At 37.4% G+C, this 17108-nt stretch overlaps 1 protein-coding gene across 1 annotated transcript in view; it reads right to left on the bottom strand.

The window, feature by feature from the left end:
* Positions 1-7: 7 nt before the first annotated feature.
* fbxw8 (F-box and WD repeat domain containing 8) overlaps positions 8-17108 on the bottom strand; it is a 37552-nt gene continuing 20451 nt past the window's right edge. Inside the window, exons 8-11 of the mRNA XM_038293625.1 lie at positions 7487-7614; positions 1280-1453; positions 829-945; positions 8-493 (exon numbers count right to left, since the gene is read on the bottom strand). Of these exons, the coding sequence (XP_038149553.1) occupies positions 328-493; positions 829-945; positions 1280-1453; positions 7487-7614 (585 nt within the window). The 3' untranslated portion in view covers positions 8-327. The remainder of the gene's footprint in view (positions 494-828; positions 946-1279; positions 1454-7486; positions 7615-17108) is intronic.

Below are 17108 nucleotides of genomic sequence, written 5' to 3'. Positions count from 1 at the left end.
AATATTATTTTTGATGTCTTTTATTTTTTTGCATCTTTATATGAAACACTAATATGCCATTATTCTTTGTGCATAAATTAGACTATGCATCAGATCTAAAACACAAAAATATCAATAAAACAAATCAATGTACGGTAATATTTTAAACAGTCTTATAGAAATTGATATGTTTGAATCTAAAATAAAAACCTAAAGGAGGACATTTCCAAAACCCTTTGTCTTCACAAGGATAGTAAAAGCTAACTAAAATGGAGCAGTTTGTGAATCAGACAGATAAAGGCATCTCTTGTCCGATCCGATCTGCAGTCAGTGTTTTGTTTGCAGCCTTCAGTGAGATGGCTGGGAGCCAGACAGCCTATCGTAGGGCACCGTCAGGTTAATGTTGTAGTTGTAGCCGTATGAGTCAGTGTAGTCGGACCTGCAGATGGGCAAGACGTGATCCTGTGACAGGGCGTCCTCGGAGAAGTTGTAATGGCAGATGACTCCTCTGTGTCTGAGAAGGAACAAACCAACAACAGTTACAGTTAATGGAGGCTTTAGAAATTAGTCATGTCAAAAACAAAATGCTTTGGAAGGTTAAAATAATCATTTACAAGTTGTTGTTTTTTTTTTTCCAATGCTGTCAATGATTAGTTATGTGAAGGAGGATTTACACCCTTACAGAGATTAGCCATACCACGTAAAGGGTCATCAGGACTGCTGTGCATCTTCCTCCTTATTTTTGTTGTCTACATACTGATGATCGATACGCATATGGCTGACACGTCACATCAGCCTTCCAGAAATAGATGTAATGAGATAAGAGTCTTTTTAAATTTCAGCACTGACCTGCGGTGCGCTGTGAGGTCGTCGTCGGTGATGCAGGCCCCACGTGGCGACTTGTCATCAGGGATGTTGGCCGTCAGCAGGGTGTTGGCGTTGAAGCGAAGGTGCCTAACAGGATGCCTTCCAAAACAGAAAATAGCCATCAGTATTTACTAATTACTTAAGTTTTAATCCCTGCTTTGTTTTTTGTTTACCTGTGAACAAAAAGAAGGAAAACAAAATGAACTGAACAAACGATGCAATACATTTAAAAAATGTAATCAGCTTCAAACTCTTCAAACATTTTTTATCTGTTGATATATATAAAAAAAAGGAACAAATTAAGTCTGGATTTACAATAATAAAAGCCTGTCAGTATGCTAATAATAACAAAAAAACAAAACAAACAAACAGTATATGGTCTTTTGGGGAAAGCTGTGCTATCATTTTCATGGTCAATCTTCTAAAGTCCTACCTGTTGTGCATCTCCCAAAGCTTAGTTCCCATCCTCATCTCCCAAACACACACCAGACCTTCGCCACCACCGCTCACAATCTTCCACTCATCCGCCTGCACTGATGTGACGCCCAGGTGGTGGGCATACAGGGACACCACAGAGGAGCCGGATCTGAGGTCAAAGACCCTCACTCTGCATCACAATAGAAAGGAAAAAAATATGTTTAAAATTAGGATTCTTAATTCAGAAGGAGCAACAGAAGAGCTTTGTTTGTATGTGAATAAGGAAAAAAACAAAAATATACTTTTAGGGACCACTTTTGGATGCCAGCTTCATAAAGCATATGTATATGGAGAGTTGCATAGAAGAAGCCTTGCATAGAAAAAACCTAAAGCCTTTGCTTAAGGAAAGTTATATCAATACCCACAAAAGCTTCATAGAGAGCTTTATCAAATTAAATAGTAAAACATAAGATTAAGTATTGCAAAACGTCAAAACAAAACAAAAAGCAGCTGAAAAAATATATTCCTTAGGAGAAGTGTTGAAAAATACACACATTTTTAGTAACTGCTGATGTTTTATTTTCTTGTAATTTCTCACAGCAGACAATGTGTTAAAACAATATGGTACAACATACTGATTAATGCAATCATAATTACGATGGATTTTAAAGTGCTGTTTTTTGCAGTGGATATAATACAATAGAAGTAAGATTTTTTGCTTTGTGTGTTTCATTAGCAACAAAAGCCCAGGGGAGTTTCAGCTCCATCTGTTGTCGGCGTGGCTTTATTGCAGCTGAAAGCATCCAGGACATGACTCCATCCAGGATCAACCTTCTTCCAAGTCTTCATTACCATAATCAAATTTACTCTGGGGACTCGGGCAGATTTCATTTTGCGCAATCAAAACTTTTTTTTTTTTTGAAGAGGCAAAGTTAAAAGGGAAAATGGGCACCGTAGTCTTGTTTGTCTTCAGCTCGTTTTGTCTGTTTAGTGGAATTACGTGATGGAGGCACACGTTTAAATAATGAGGGATGAACATTACAGGCAGGCAAGGCCACAGGAAGCCATAAACCTAATGCTGGAGGCGACGGTCTTTGGTGAACTGTCACTGCCCAGACTCTTCTTCATTAATCAAAAGGAAGTGTGAGAGAAGCACAAACAACTCCTGAACAATTCTATTTCTAAAGACAGAAGAAGTAATTAATCATCCGAAGCATGATGTCTGATTTAGTTTAATGATTCGGAATTCACAATCTTCCACAAATGCTCCGTATAGTGAATTTCAGGTCAACGCAGAGAGACAATACTAACTATATTGTTACATGATATGCAGAAAAATGTGTGACTTGAAGATGCAGGGAAAATAAGAACATGATCAGTTTTAAGCTTAAAAACCACTGGACCAATTCATGTTCAACCTGTGAGACAAAAATCTGTGCCGTTTTTGAGTACACAAGAGATTACAGACAAAAAGTGCAAGATTTATCAAAAACTTACATTTTTTTATAAATCTGCTCTGCTAGATCAAAACAAAATGTCCACAACCACCTACTTTATAAGTAAAACTGACAATAGCAACAATAACTTAAGGGCTGTAGAAACCCTCCCCCCGATACAGGCCTAGAAAAATCTTGTTAACCTGGTTGATCAATTTTTTTTTTCTTTGCCAGTTAGCCGAAGTACAAAAGCATAAAAATACAACGGTTAAAAACAACCGGTATCAGTGATCTACATGGATAAATTTAAGATTGACTTATTTTCAAGGCAATTTGTTAATTCCAGCAATACGAAAGACAAAAACCTAGATTAAGTGCTTATTAGCATCTAACTAGCAGTAAATGCAATGTGAAGCCAGCATAATCTTCCCGTTCCCATTTGTGGAGTAAATGTAATACATTTATTCATCTAAGATGTTTCCACATTGTAATATTTTGTTTTTAATTTAAGAATGTATAAACTATGGCAGGGCTGCCAACTTTTAACCAAACCTTGGGGTGAGATTTTGAAATAGTTTGGAGAGGAACCCCTGTCAGGGTTAGATCCTCATTTAACCCTGACAGGCTGCACCTATCCTCCACCTATCCTCATAGGTGCAGCTATAGGTTGAAGGTTTTCAGAGGATTTAACTTAAACAAAGCGGCAAAATGTGGAATTTTTATAGCACAGTAAATATTACTGAGTAACAATAAGTGGTCTGTGGTTATGTCTAACATTTTTCTCACAATATACATTATTTTCTACATTCTGGTGACTTTTAGAGAATTGAAATAAAGCAGAATGGCCCCAACTAAAATACTTGCATCTTAAATATACTTTAAGAATTTCACAACTTTGCTCATTAATTATTCTCTGCAGTTCAAGTAAATTAAACAATGGGATCTAATAAGCTATTCCTGGATTACTGGCACTGATACAGGAACCAGTGCAATTGAAACCTATGCAAACTACACTGTGTATGAATATTTGGTAATTGGCTAAGGATAAAAAAACTTCATTTATTATGTTATTAGATAAAATCAATCTTACAATTCACAAAACGGCTAAACAATTCAGACCTTCTAGGAGGCTGTAGATTTTATAAAAACTCACCATGAGAAGAGACGACACTTCTCTGGATGTTTCATTTGAAAGGTGTGATGGAAATAAAGTTTTTAAGCATAATTTTAATGGACCAAAATGAAAATAAATAATTAAGATAATAATAAAAGAAAAACATCCCTGTGGTTTCTCTTCTATGAATCCAGGATAACTGAGCTGTTCTGCAAATCCTCTGTATGTGGTTGGTCTTTTCTTGGGTAGCTGGTGTTTTGAAAAATAAAATGCAGTGATTATTTTTCTTTTTGTGGAGCTCCTATGGGTTTGGAAGGCAAACCTGGAAGCTTTAAGAATTAAAATATTTGTGTTGGTTTAATTACACCTAAATTATTAGACTAGACTGAGCAATAATTATTTAACTTGAGAGCAAAACATGGTCCTTGTGTGTTAGCACAAAGGTTGTATTAAAAACACAGACTGGATTTTGATCACCATGGTATTTTTATACATAAATAAGTGGAACAGAGTTTATTTTTAATGTCTGTCATTTTATAGTGTGAGAAATTGTGAATATGGAGTGAGAGTGTGTCAAGACACTGAGATGGGTGAGTCTCACTCCCAATGGGTGAGAGTTGATAGCCCTGCTGTGGTGAAATAACCTCAGAGCCCTGGTAGTTTACTGGCCTATTTAGAACAGTATAAGGAAGTCAGTTTTAATCAGGAGAGTGAGAGGACAGCCATTTAGGATGAAGTAACTACAATGATAACAGTGCTCCACTCTAAACATGTATCCTTTGTGGTTTTCAATTACTTTTTACAAACTGTTGGTTTAGACACTAAGCTGAACAGGTTTAAAACTTGACACAACTAAAACATCTCCAACCCATGTAGCATCTGATGATAGCAAAAGCTCTTATCTTTGGTTAGGAGCTGGAGATCCAGACTCTATACAAGGTGGGGCATAGATCTGTGATCATGCTGAAGCTGTAGCGATTCTAAATATGGAAATGTGAATGTATGCGTTTAATGACTGAGCTACAGACTTACAGATGACGCAGCTAAATATGGTGTTATATACGTATGATCTATACCTCCCTATAAGGGGCAGTGAACAGAGATGAACAGATAATTTTGCTACAATCTGGTCCATTCTCTGCAGATATTGTGCACAGATCTGATTGTTTTAGCATTGGCATATTGAAATAAAATCCTCCTTTTGTTCAACAATCCTGTTTCTATGAAGTCCTCTCTGCAGTGTCCATGGAAGGTGGTAGAAATCCAAGCCAACACATCTTATACACTACACCCACTTTCAAAGATTTTAGGAAAGAAAAATAAGTGGATATGAAAAACAAAACTATTTTATGAAGCAGTGAAACTATGTTAATGTTAATCAAGATCTCATCTACCAGAAATGGATTGCAGTGTTATTTTGGTTTAATTATTGGTCATAACCTTATTTCAAGGGAATCAGCCGGCCCAATTACAACCTCGCTCAAATAAAATAGGGTGCGATGAAAAAAGAAAAGTTTAAAAATAACAGAATTTAAATAGAACATATGTGCAATATATGTACAGTATTTTTCTGATTATCTACAAAGTGATTTATGCTGTAATGTATAGTTAAGGAAACAGACAAGTGGTTTGTTAACGACACAAAGGAGAACATAGCAACACTTCTAGTTTTGCAAAAGAGCAAACTGACCATGATATTTTTTGTTAAATACTAGCACATTACTAGCAGGTGAAGTAATTTGATTAACAGTTTTTAAGTACACAGGAATGAAAGGAAAGTAGGATGGGATTACTTGGTTAAGTGCTTAAAAGACGTAATAAAAATTGTAACGTACTACAACATCATGAAGACGACCGATTTCAAGCCAGAGTTTTTCTTATAAGTGGAGTCGCATTTTTCTCTTGCTCTTGGTGTAGGTTTGTTGACGGCTCCTTTCGCTTCAGTCTGACTGTTGGATATCACTGAAAATTGCAAACTGTAGCTTTAAAACTAGAAAAGACAACCTTACAAAAAAGGAAAAAAAAAAATAGGGCTGGGCTATAAATTGATTTAAATGATTAAGCCAATTTCCTGTTTATGAAGATTTCTTTAAAGGACAATCTGGCTTTTCTTTTTCTACTGATGCAGTTCGTTGGCCTACATATTTCAGACTGATGTCAGACTATCAAATGATCTTAGCCATCAACTCAAGGCTGCTAAACTAGCTCATTGCAAGAAACCCCTCATTGCAAACATTTCGTGTGTCGTATATTTATTGTTTTTGCATGTATTTAGTTACATTCTAAATTCAGGTTAACCCTAGGAAGGGATCATTAAAATAAGGGTCTTTATTTAAAATTAATTCCTATAATTTTTACTTTGTTTTAATGAAACAAAAAAAAATTATTATATAAAATGTATTTAAAGATTTATCAGATCTGCTAATAAAAATGGGATAATTGATTTTTAAGCCAAATTGCCCTGCCCTATCTGATATTGAGTATTCCTCTATAAGTCAAGACAAACTTTATGAAATCTGTAAAATGACAAACTGTCATTTTCTACACCAGACATCATATTTTTCTATAGAACAAAGCTTTCTGTTGAATGAGTAGCCATTAGCTAACAACCTCGCAGACTTCTGTTTTCTCTTTTTTCTGCTCAGATTTGTCTTGTTTGCACAGATGTGTTCTTTTTTCCCCTTACACAGGCCTTATCTGGATTCCTCATTTGGTGCTTGGATCCTACAAAAAATGCAGAGTGACAAAACTCATCTGGACAAAAAGAAGGGATGCATTAGGCTTTGGCTTGATGCCACCCTGACAAAGGGCCAAGATTGGCGACCATCCGTTAGTCTCCATCGTTCCCATTTGTCTTCGACTCTGGCTTCAGAAAATGCAGCACAAAGTCCAAGAGCCAAGCTACAGTTCTTTTTTTCCCTATCTGAATGAAATCTGATCAAAAAATTAAGGGTTGAAGACTGAAGTCGCTAACAAAACAAAAGGAACTATTTCTTTGTCTTTGTTCAGGTGTTGTTAATTGTAACTAGCAGGAAAGGGAGAAACAGAACCCGAACAGTATGAGGTGGTCTCTCCACTTTAAGCCAACTACTTAACAGCCAGATGGGTTTGGGGCTGAATAGAAACAGCGGGGGCAGCTTTGGATGAAGACATGCCAGGGATTTCTCCTTTCCTGGCATCCTACGCATCACAGCACCCTCTAACAAGTGCAGAATAGATGAGAATGGATCTTTTATGTGTCTTTTCTTTAACCGGCGAGCCAATGTGGCGAGCATGTGCACATTAGCGAAAGAGAGTGTGTTGCTGCTGCTGGGTGAAGTCATTACAGCCTGAATTCTCATCTCTTATCATCCAGTAGGTAATGGAGAAGACAAAGAGCAAAATATGACTCCTCTTAGTATTTCAATGCAACCTTTGTCTTCACTATATTTCTTCTTTTTTTTTTTAAACAGAAAGTCTTTAATAATACGACAAATGTAGAGTTTTGTTTACTCAAATCTTTTGCAAACACCTGTTCTCTCCTTCCAGTCATTTCCTAAGCTTGCATCATGTGGCTTCTACGTGAAAACCTTTACCAGGTGCATTCGTCTATGCACTTAACTGAGATTTGTTTCTTTATGCATTATGTGTGTGCACTCTCCAGCTGCACTTGTTAGAGTTTTGGTGTCCTTACCTCCTGTCTTTGTTTCCACACACCAACAGATGGGGGGGGCTGTCTCTCAGGTTGATGCAAGTGAAATCTCCCGGCGAGCTGCCGACACAAACCGCTGGCTTCCCCGTTTCCAGGCTGTAAACGTGAATCTGAAATTCAGGATCAAACATCAGTCAGCTGTTGAAATTATTTTAGGTCAGAATCCGTACACTTTAATATATAGTCACACTGATGGTCCCAATCATTGGCAATGTAACAGGAAAACAGTTATAAATACCCACAAGAAAAAGTTAAAAAAAAAAAATCTAACAGAAAACAATATGCTTAAAGAATTTTTTGTTGTTGTTAGAAGTATCTATAAATTTGTTTTTTTGTTTTTGTTTTTGTTTTTTTTTTTTATATATCAATGTGTTAGAAGCTTCATATACAGTATACCAATATACTACTGTACATGATAACTAGTAGTGTATACTGGGCTGTGCCAAAGCATGCCCAGTATATTCCAGCCCTTCAATAGCACAGTGGTGCCAATGTCCATTCCTTGTGAGCTACTTTCCTGCAGCTTTTGGATCCACTCTTTGTTCAGCACACCTGAATCAGATAAATGGCTTATTACCAGCTTTCTGCAGAGCTGAATGAATGCTGATCGGGGAATTCAGCCATCCGATTTAGATGTGCTGGAGCAGGGATGCACCCAAAGGTACAAGATAGTAGGTGTTGAGGACTGGATTTGGGAACCCTTGTAGTCCTGGCAATTAAAATAGAAAAATATTATTATATAGAAAATATTATTATTATAAATTCTAGCAAACATAAGCCAAAAATGCATCTGGTTTATGTTTGTATTAACCTTTATATCAATCAGCCTTTAGAAGCGGAATCGACCAACAAACCACTTATATGAAATTGAGTGGCAATGAAAGCCAGACATCTTTTTTCAGCTAAAGGCATATCCAGGTCAGAATGAAGTTTAAAAAAAAAGCCTAAGTTTAAATATTTCATGTGCTGACACATCCAGGGATCCTCCTTGAATATATGTTTGGGTTTATTTAAAAGTCAGTTTCTCTCTGCTTAACTTTTTTAGCATCTAGTTTCAATAGTTTAAAGTCCTTTTTTAGGAGATGCTAGTGAAAGAGCTGGGATGACTAGACTTCTCCCCAGATGTATGGAGGATAGATTTATAATGTTGGGTATACCCCTACCCAACATAATGCTGGTGGTGTCACTAAGGTTATATTTATAGCATCTGACATATGCACATGCCTAATCGTAAATAAGACACTGAGATATTCTTATGCTTGAGGCACAGACCCACCTTTGACCCAGAAGGAGCAGTCAGACATTTTTCAGTTCAGAGCCATGGTGCATTTCAATTATTCAGAGAACATCCAGAGGGAAGAATTAAAAAGCTATATATACATTTTATGTATGGGTTGGCACCATGTTTTCAGTTCCCTGAGCAGTTTTGTGTCATATTAGATATTGTATATGTATTTTGGCCTCTTAAAATAAAATGGACAACTTGATACTTGGTCTTTTTCTGAGATAGTGAGTGTGTTTATTAGGGTTAAATATCCTGTAATCATCTTAATATTTTTAGGATGAGTCACTTTCAAGGTATAGGTAGTACTGAGCAGAGGCCTTTAGCGCCACTAAAATAGAAATAAGTGGATTAGAAATGCTCCCCAATATTTAAATGAGGCAACCCTTATTTCCACGATTAGCAATCTGCAGCTCATGTAGCACATTGTCAATTACATCTCTATTGTTTTATCTTTTTACCCGTATGACTTAAGCTAAATATTCCAAGTTCTATTACGTAGGCCTCCATTAACAAATCAAAGCTTATTGGTCGCCTGACGTACTACAACATATAAAGAAGATGGCACTCTGTAAATAAGCCAAAGAAGAATGCCTGTGTACCTTGATTAAAGATATTGAAACATGTATTGGAACACTGATTGTTTCCAGTATCTGTTGGATTCGTTGTCTGTACTTCATATTTACCGCTTCTATGGATAAGGTTCAGACTTCCCTAAATAATTAATATCAGATCCTAGAAGTCCTGTCTATACCATAAAAGTTTGTGTCTGACATATTTTCATCTTCCTGATATCTTAATCTATCCTTCCCTCCATCTCCTCGTCCATCCAGGTCTAGGGGGGCTGGTGACTGCCTCCAGCAGTCTACAGAAGAAAAAGTGGGGTACACCAGAGATGGGTCGCCAGTAAGAAAAGTCCAAATATTTACTTGCAGAGAGTTGAACCAGAATTAAAAAAGTCAAATGCTACCAAATGGTCATTGCCCAGGAGAAGTGTGCCAAGACTCCTTAGCAACACTCTCAGTGGCTTGTGTCCTGCTGCGCATTTTGTCTGCAGCACTAACGATGGTCACCATCATTGGGTTGAATAATATTGCAACCCTGGTAGTCATTAAAGGCGGTACAACAGTTTTAATTTGTAGATAATCGCAGTCTTGTTAAGATGTTTCAATTGACAATGTATGTACTTTTTTTTTGTAACTTTAAGAAAATAATAATTTGGGGATGTGGAGTCAACAGGCCATCTCCATGCATCATATTTGTTCTGCCCAGCCACTGAACCAGGTGAGGACTTACCTGGTTCAGTGATTGGATAAAACAAATACATGGCATGGAGTTGACTTGTTGGCTCCATATCCCCCATCTCACAAATGTCTGCAAAACTGAATCACACTTTTTCCACAGAACAACAGGAGCAGAGTCTTTTTCTGGGAAAAATGCAATTCCTTCATAATGTAGCTCTATTCCTTAAGAGAGAAACAATTTTAGTCTATGAAGAGGTTATTTAAGATTTGCAGGACTAATGCCAATATTTGCAAGTGATTAATACTGGACATTAGAAAATACAAGAGCAATTGCAGATAAGACAGATGTTAATAACTGGAAAAAAAGGCCTTGCCAGTAGGATAAAAGCCCTGAAGGACTTAAGCAGATTAACTGGAAAGAAAAGTATAAGGCAAACTTGAATTACCGTCTACAGCTTGATGCTGCAATAAACTCTTCTCATAGAAGTAACAATGATGTCATCTGGTGCTGGCCTAATTGATCAATTAGCAGCTGGTGCTTTCTCATCCAAACGAGACAGAATAAACGGGTTAAGTGCCAGGCAAAACCGTCTTTGAATAATAAATCTCAGCAAAAAGGTAACTAGAGGGAAACATTTGAAAGAAAAGGAGCCAAAATGCAGAAAAAAAAGGGAGAACCGGAACACAGAGCAGGAAAGGGAAAAAAAAAAGATAAAGACCTTTCAAGCAGAAAAATAAAAGAATAATTGGAGAGAGGGATGGATGCTATAAACCTTCAGAAGGTGCCAGAAGTCTTTGTGTGTCCCCATATTTGGGCCAAGCGGAGCTTTAATTGTGCTCCACCCTAGGGCAGAGCCCAAACCACACCGGACTTCGAAATGACAGCTTGATAGGATTTGGACAGCGCAGGAGACTGGAACGCTGAGAGAAGGTTTAGCCTGCTGTTCTCAATGAATCACAGCATAATTAGGGAGATAATTTTATCAAATACGTCCCCACCTCAACCACTAAAATGAAGAACTGTCACTGAGAGAGGAGAAGGAGCTGATTTGTGATAGTACTGGGGGCTGTTCAAAGAGGAGAAAGAATATTACTAAGCACGCATACTGTGTAGTGGTTAGGCTAATGCTCTCACAGGAGCTTTCCTATTGAAGCTTGCAGACAAAAGAAACACAGAATTACACTGGGATGTTAATGTGATTACTTTCCATGCTTTTAAACAGATGACATTAATAAAATCACTGCTGTTCCTTTGAGAAATCCCTTTATTTCGCTATTGGAGCTATCTCTGAACGCATTAGGCTTAACTGCAGCAATATCATAGACAAGAGAGGAGAAATTATGAGTTGTGCTGTACCAGGTGTGTGCATCTTTTTTTAAACTTCATAAAACAAATCCAGCAGCGGCCTCCATAACCAGACCTATCCTGAAGCGATGGGAAGGACACACTTGTACAATAGCATGCTGAGAGAAGAAATTTAAATCTAAAGCTGAACCAATGCTACCCTTCCAATGCAACACTCCATTACCACCCTACACAAACATCCACATCTGCAACAAATATGGGCTCAGGGCCTCATTTGGTTTAGACACCATGTGGACAAACAGAGATTAGCCCACTGAACCAGATGCACAATTACGCTGCTTTCATTACGGTTTCCATACTTCCAACAAATCCCAATCGGCACCGCAGAGTTAAATCATTTGCAAAAACAGAAAACCCAACTAGTTACTAAAATAGACTTCTTAAATCTGTATGCAGTTTGGTTTCAAATTCTAAGGTGAAAATACAAGCGGCTTGAGGCGATAATCAACACATAAAAAGTATTTCTGCTGTGCTGCTCTGCTTCCCTTGAATATAAAGTTCTATTTTCAAAATAACATATCAGTTTCACATTATACTTTAACCTTTACACAAAGAGCCTTTAAAATGCTACTTAGTGAATATTTTTATTCAAAATATAATAAAATGATGCCAAAGGGACAAGAGTGACAGGGTTGCCACTTGTAAAGGAGTTTCTTCACAAAGTTAAATGCTAATGGCTGTAGTCAGGAAGTATCTCCTGTAATGGTCCATCTTACAGCAGGTCTAGAGAAGCCTCTGATTGAAGACAAAGATGTCAGACTGATGAAGAGGATACTCTGTGGTTGCCAATAATGTTATTTCATGAAGATTTCTTTAAACATCTCCAGAAGTTATGAAGGAGTTTTAAAAAAAAGCTCACCATCTTTATTAAGTTGTAGAGCTTTTTTGAGTCATCCAAAGCCTTAATCCGAATTTGTAAGGACTTTTTAAGAAAATAGGATGTTCATCAAATTTAACTGTCTGAATATTGCCTGCAGTAAGGAGATAGGAAACTGAACCTGTATGCTTCCTATCATAGCTCCTTTAGCTTAGGGAGCTTGCCATATCCCTATCAAATTCTAACAACCTATGAGGAATCACATAAATCTTTGCTTCACATGACATATGTGCAATTCTTTTGTGTAATGAAGTCCAAAAGGCTAAGGGATTTCCAGATATGGTAGAGCGGTTCAAAGTTCTTTTCCCATCCCCAATAGTGTTCCTACCTTTGACCTCAAGAAAGGTGAAGGAACAAGAGTATGTGAGCTTGAGGCTACAATTTGGTGTATTAAGACTGAGCCAACACTTAGAGAATCTCAACAATGCGAATATATCTACCCAAGTGATAATTACAAAGAGATCTCTCTTCACAACAGGCATCCAAGAGATACTGTCATCTTGCTGGAGACGATGAAGGACCCAAGCTTCCTCAAGAAGCCTGCTCTTTCTCTTCTTGCTGACAACTTTGCAGTTGCATTTCCAGTGTAGTCTGTAGTTCAGGTACACAGAGGTATTTTTACTCCTCAGCCACCTCCACTTCTTCTCCCATGGTGGTAAATTGTTTTAAGTGTTCCATTTACTGTTGAAATCTACCATAATCTCCATTGTTCTCTCTGTCTCTCACTCACCTTCCTAAAGGTGTGCTGGTGAAGATTCTCAGTCATCCAGGTCATAGTCATTCCAAAAAAGTTACAAACAATCCATTGGACTTTGTGTCCAAATTTGAAGACGTTTTGCTTCCAATACAATTTTGAATTGAAAACGCTTCTTGGATGGGAAGTGAAAGGTCTTCAAACTTGGAAACAAAGTCCAGTGGATTGCAACAACATAACTTTTATGGAACTTCCAAAAGGTGGAATAACAGGGCAATAGGTTTATAGTCATTGGACTATAGCTAAGTTTTCTTTAGTACTAGAACAAGGCAAGAGGTCTTCCTCAAAACTGGAACCATCTCCAGGTTCAGGCTAAGGTTAAAAAGAAGCCTTTAATCTTTCCAAATACTTCCTTATTCAACTTCTGTGGTAGTGGTGCAGGTTGCAGGGAAGCTTTGGGTAAAAAGATGGTAGAATGCCTGTTTGACTGTGGGCAGGCGAGATGGATACTGAGGTTGTTCCTGAACTGACCCTATTGAAGAACGTGTTCGGTTCATTGGATCTGTCCTGACTTTCATCTGTCTGATTCTCCATCAGCTTGAAGCCTGTGGTCTTCTTCACCTCTGACCCCACATCACTGATATAGTACTACTGGAGCTTGTTTTCAAGCTTCTTACATCCCTCCTTGCTTTCTCTTATTTTGACCTATATTTGCTTCTGTACACTAATAATTCAATAATTCCCCATCTCCCTTCCCGAAAGCCTCTTTTCATAGCTTCCAATGACAATGTTCTTACAGATTTCTTTAATGCAGATTACAAGTGATAAACTGGCTCATATTCTGAGCTGAGAAAAACCAAGAGGAGGTCCTGTTTTAGACATGAATGAGTCCTTAGCATTTGTATAAAACAAGTGCCGGTATGTATGTTTCTGGTAGAGTAGCAAAGTGTATCGCTGATGGCTTGGATGTGCCTCTTTGCCCCTCTGTGCCCCATTGTTGACTTTACAGCATTATACTGTGTCAAAGTTTTGACCATCAGACATTATCTCAATATTTCAAACGTTTCAGAAGAAAGATCATATAAACCAAACAAATTCCCCAACAAAACTGTACTTTGAGCATTTCTTTTAATTTATATCATAGCAATAATAAAGAGCAGCTAATAATAGAGGGTAGTTTGTTAAGTACTATATCAAGAATCTCTATTTGGACCCATAACATTTTGTCAGGATATAAAGTTATTACTGATATGTTAAGTATGAAATGTAATTTGTTATACACTCTGTGTATACAAAATGACAATAAAAAGTTGTCTAAGTCTACCTTTAGTTTACTTGCCGACTATGAAATTAGCTGGCTGGTGATGGTAGCCAGCAAAATAATAGGCCTCCCACAGACCTCACTATCTGCTGTATATGAGCAGCAGGTGGTGCAAAAACCAAGCTCCATTGTAGCACAACAAAACCACCATCTGTACAGATAGTCCTAATTTTCCCCCTGGCTATAGAGACACAGATGAACACAAATGAGAAGTATAAGATCAACTACTTTTTACCTGTATAATAGTTTATTCAGGTAAATATATGTGGTTGTATTCAAGAACAGGACTCTGAGAATTTCAATTTAACCTTCATCTAACAAGAAGTGCAGAGTGAAGAAAATAGAACACATTTTGATGAGAGACTAGATGAAAATGACTTGAAAGTCCCAGGTGAAGCGGATTTGCATATTTCAGCTGATGTTTGAAATAGCTTAAGTTAAATTTAATAAAACATTAATTTTACATCAATTCTGTGTGCAGGAACTATTTAATATTCCAGCGATAAATTAGCTTAAGTAGATTTACAATTAGATATATACTTTTTTTACATTAATTTGTGTCTTATTCCCATTTCTTCTTGAGTGACTAATGTTGGCACAAGATTTGACCCTCATCTTAATTCAAAACTTGCATCCAAAACTTCCTTCAGGGTGAATTTGAAGAACGTCCACATTGAGTTTTAGAATGTAAAACCTTTGCCCTTGCTTTCATCCTCAAAAGTCTGTTTTAGATCAAAATTAAGAAACATAAAAAACTTTAATTTATATAGAACTATGCAGGCTGGATTATGAAGTAGTAAAGAGAACATGAGCACAGTACCCTAATCCTTTAAGCCCTCCATTGGCATAAAGTTTATCTATGCATTAATACGGTACAAGGTTTCTTACACACGCATTAAATTTAGGTTTAATTTAATTTCCTAGTTATTGCAGCAACATGTATAAAGTGCAGTACAAGTTCAATAAATTATTATATGTTCTCAACTTTTGCTCAGTTTGTATAACAAGTATGCTCATTTGATCTCTTCCACATAAAGAAACAACAGTGTTTCTGACAGCACTTGGGCTGTGAGATAGAGCCTCTGCGATTGGTGGATTGCTTGCCAATGTCAATGCCAACTCATGTTGAATGCAGATCCACGAGCTGGGTGGCAGCCCAGGTGAGGTTGGTCTGCTGACAAGAGGAAGGCAAGGAGTAACAAGGATCTGGATGCAAGCCTTAGCAACACACACGTCCTGTACACACGTCGGTACAAAGCCAACAAATAATGAAGAGGAGCAGAAAGATCTACAGCCTGAACGCGGGTTCATTAATAAAACTGCATCAAAGTAAAATAAAATTACCCAGAGTTTGAATAAAGTTAGTATAACAGGTTAATGCCATTCAGTTCAAGTAGAGGTGCTGTTAATGAAAATGTGTCACTTTCGAGTGTGAAAACCAGTGTGAGATAATTTCCTCGGATATCAGCTCTGTTCATCTTGACAGCTTTTAATGAAGCATATGTTTCCCTTTCTAAAGGCAGTAAAAACCAGTGGCAGCCAAAATTGTGTTTTGTCATCTGTGCTGTAAGAAACAGCTGATGGAAGCGTAACAAGAGTGAAAGACAAATTAATTATACTTCTAGAATATGTTAATTGGTGAGATTGTTAATTGGTAATGAATTGGCCTTATTTAGAACATAGTTTTGGCCCAAATATCAAGGAAACAAAAGGAATTCAATAAATAATTAAACCAGCTTCGGTTTGAAGTAAAATTTACTTAGTTTAAGATTGAATACTGTCATTAACCTTGAATATCAGAAACATTTTAACATAACAGTACGCCGATTCTCAGGTTAAGCTTCAGTATGTCACCCTAATTGCTTTTAGATGTTTATATTCATTTAGGCACTTCCATTTGATCTGCTATTTATGTTATTTTTTCATTTTAGCCAGAAATAAAGCTTGGATGTAAATTCAATCTGGGCGACTCTTATCAGCTTTACCTGAACAACCTGCAATGTCCTTCATTCAGCTCCAGCAATCAACTTGGTAGCAGCATATTCTCTGAAGCCAATCATCTTTCAATATCCCCTTCATTTAGCCCAGCTTCTCTCTCCTGCATGCAAGCAAATTTTCACCCACTTCCACCCCATCCCCTCCCTTATTCTCAGTCCCACTTCCCATCTGGCTTATTCCACCACCAGTGTCTGGGCCTCGCGGGAAGACTAATCTTTTCTAGGTTACTCGTCCAAGCTTGATTCACAGCATCAAAGTCTTCCACCATGACCCGAGCACCTACTAACTTATTTTGTTTATGTAATCATCTGCTTCTGTTTCCTTTAACCCCAGTCAGCCTCTGCAGGTGGCCGCTCACACCAAGCCTGGTTCTCCTGGATTTTCCTTCCAGTTTAAATGGAGTTTTCCTCTCCACTGTTGCTACATGCATGCTTGGTCTGAGGGACTGCATACAGTCAAGTTGTTGCAATGAGACGACAACTTTTTTCAGTGTGAGTCTCTCCAGCTTGAATCTGAAGGAACCAGTGAAGGAAACTCAGAAGATTTGGTTAATGACAGAAAGTTGTTTAACCTCAGAGATTAAGAGCTAGTTGCAAAAAAAAAAAACTAAAAAAAAAACCTGTGGAGAAAGGCAAAAATCTGGTTAGCGATTCCTCAAAGGGTTTGAATCCGTTAATGCTAATTAAGTTTTTTCCTTCGATTAAAGTGTAAATATAACTTTTCCACAATTGTTTACAATTTTAGGTTCAAAATTGTGCTTATAAAAAAAGAGCTGCAATTACTTCATGAAGATAAGGTCTTAGTGCTGCCAAGCTGATAACT

This window comes from Cyprinodon tularosa, unplaced genomic scaffold, assembly GCF_016077235.1.
Source record: "Cyprinodon tularosa strain WSP-4 unplaced genomic scaffold, ASM1607723v1 ctg109, whole genome shotgun sequence".
Classification (NCBI taxonomy): domain Eukaryota; kingdom Metazoa; phylum Chordata; class Actinopteri; order Cyprinodontiformes; family Cyprinodontidae; genus Cyprinodon; species Cyprinodon tularosa.
Note: the sequence above shows the minus strand (reverse complement) of the source record. Positions and strands in the feature narration are given on the sequence as shown.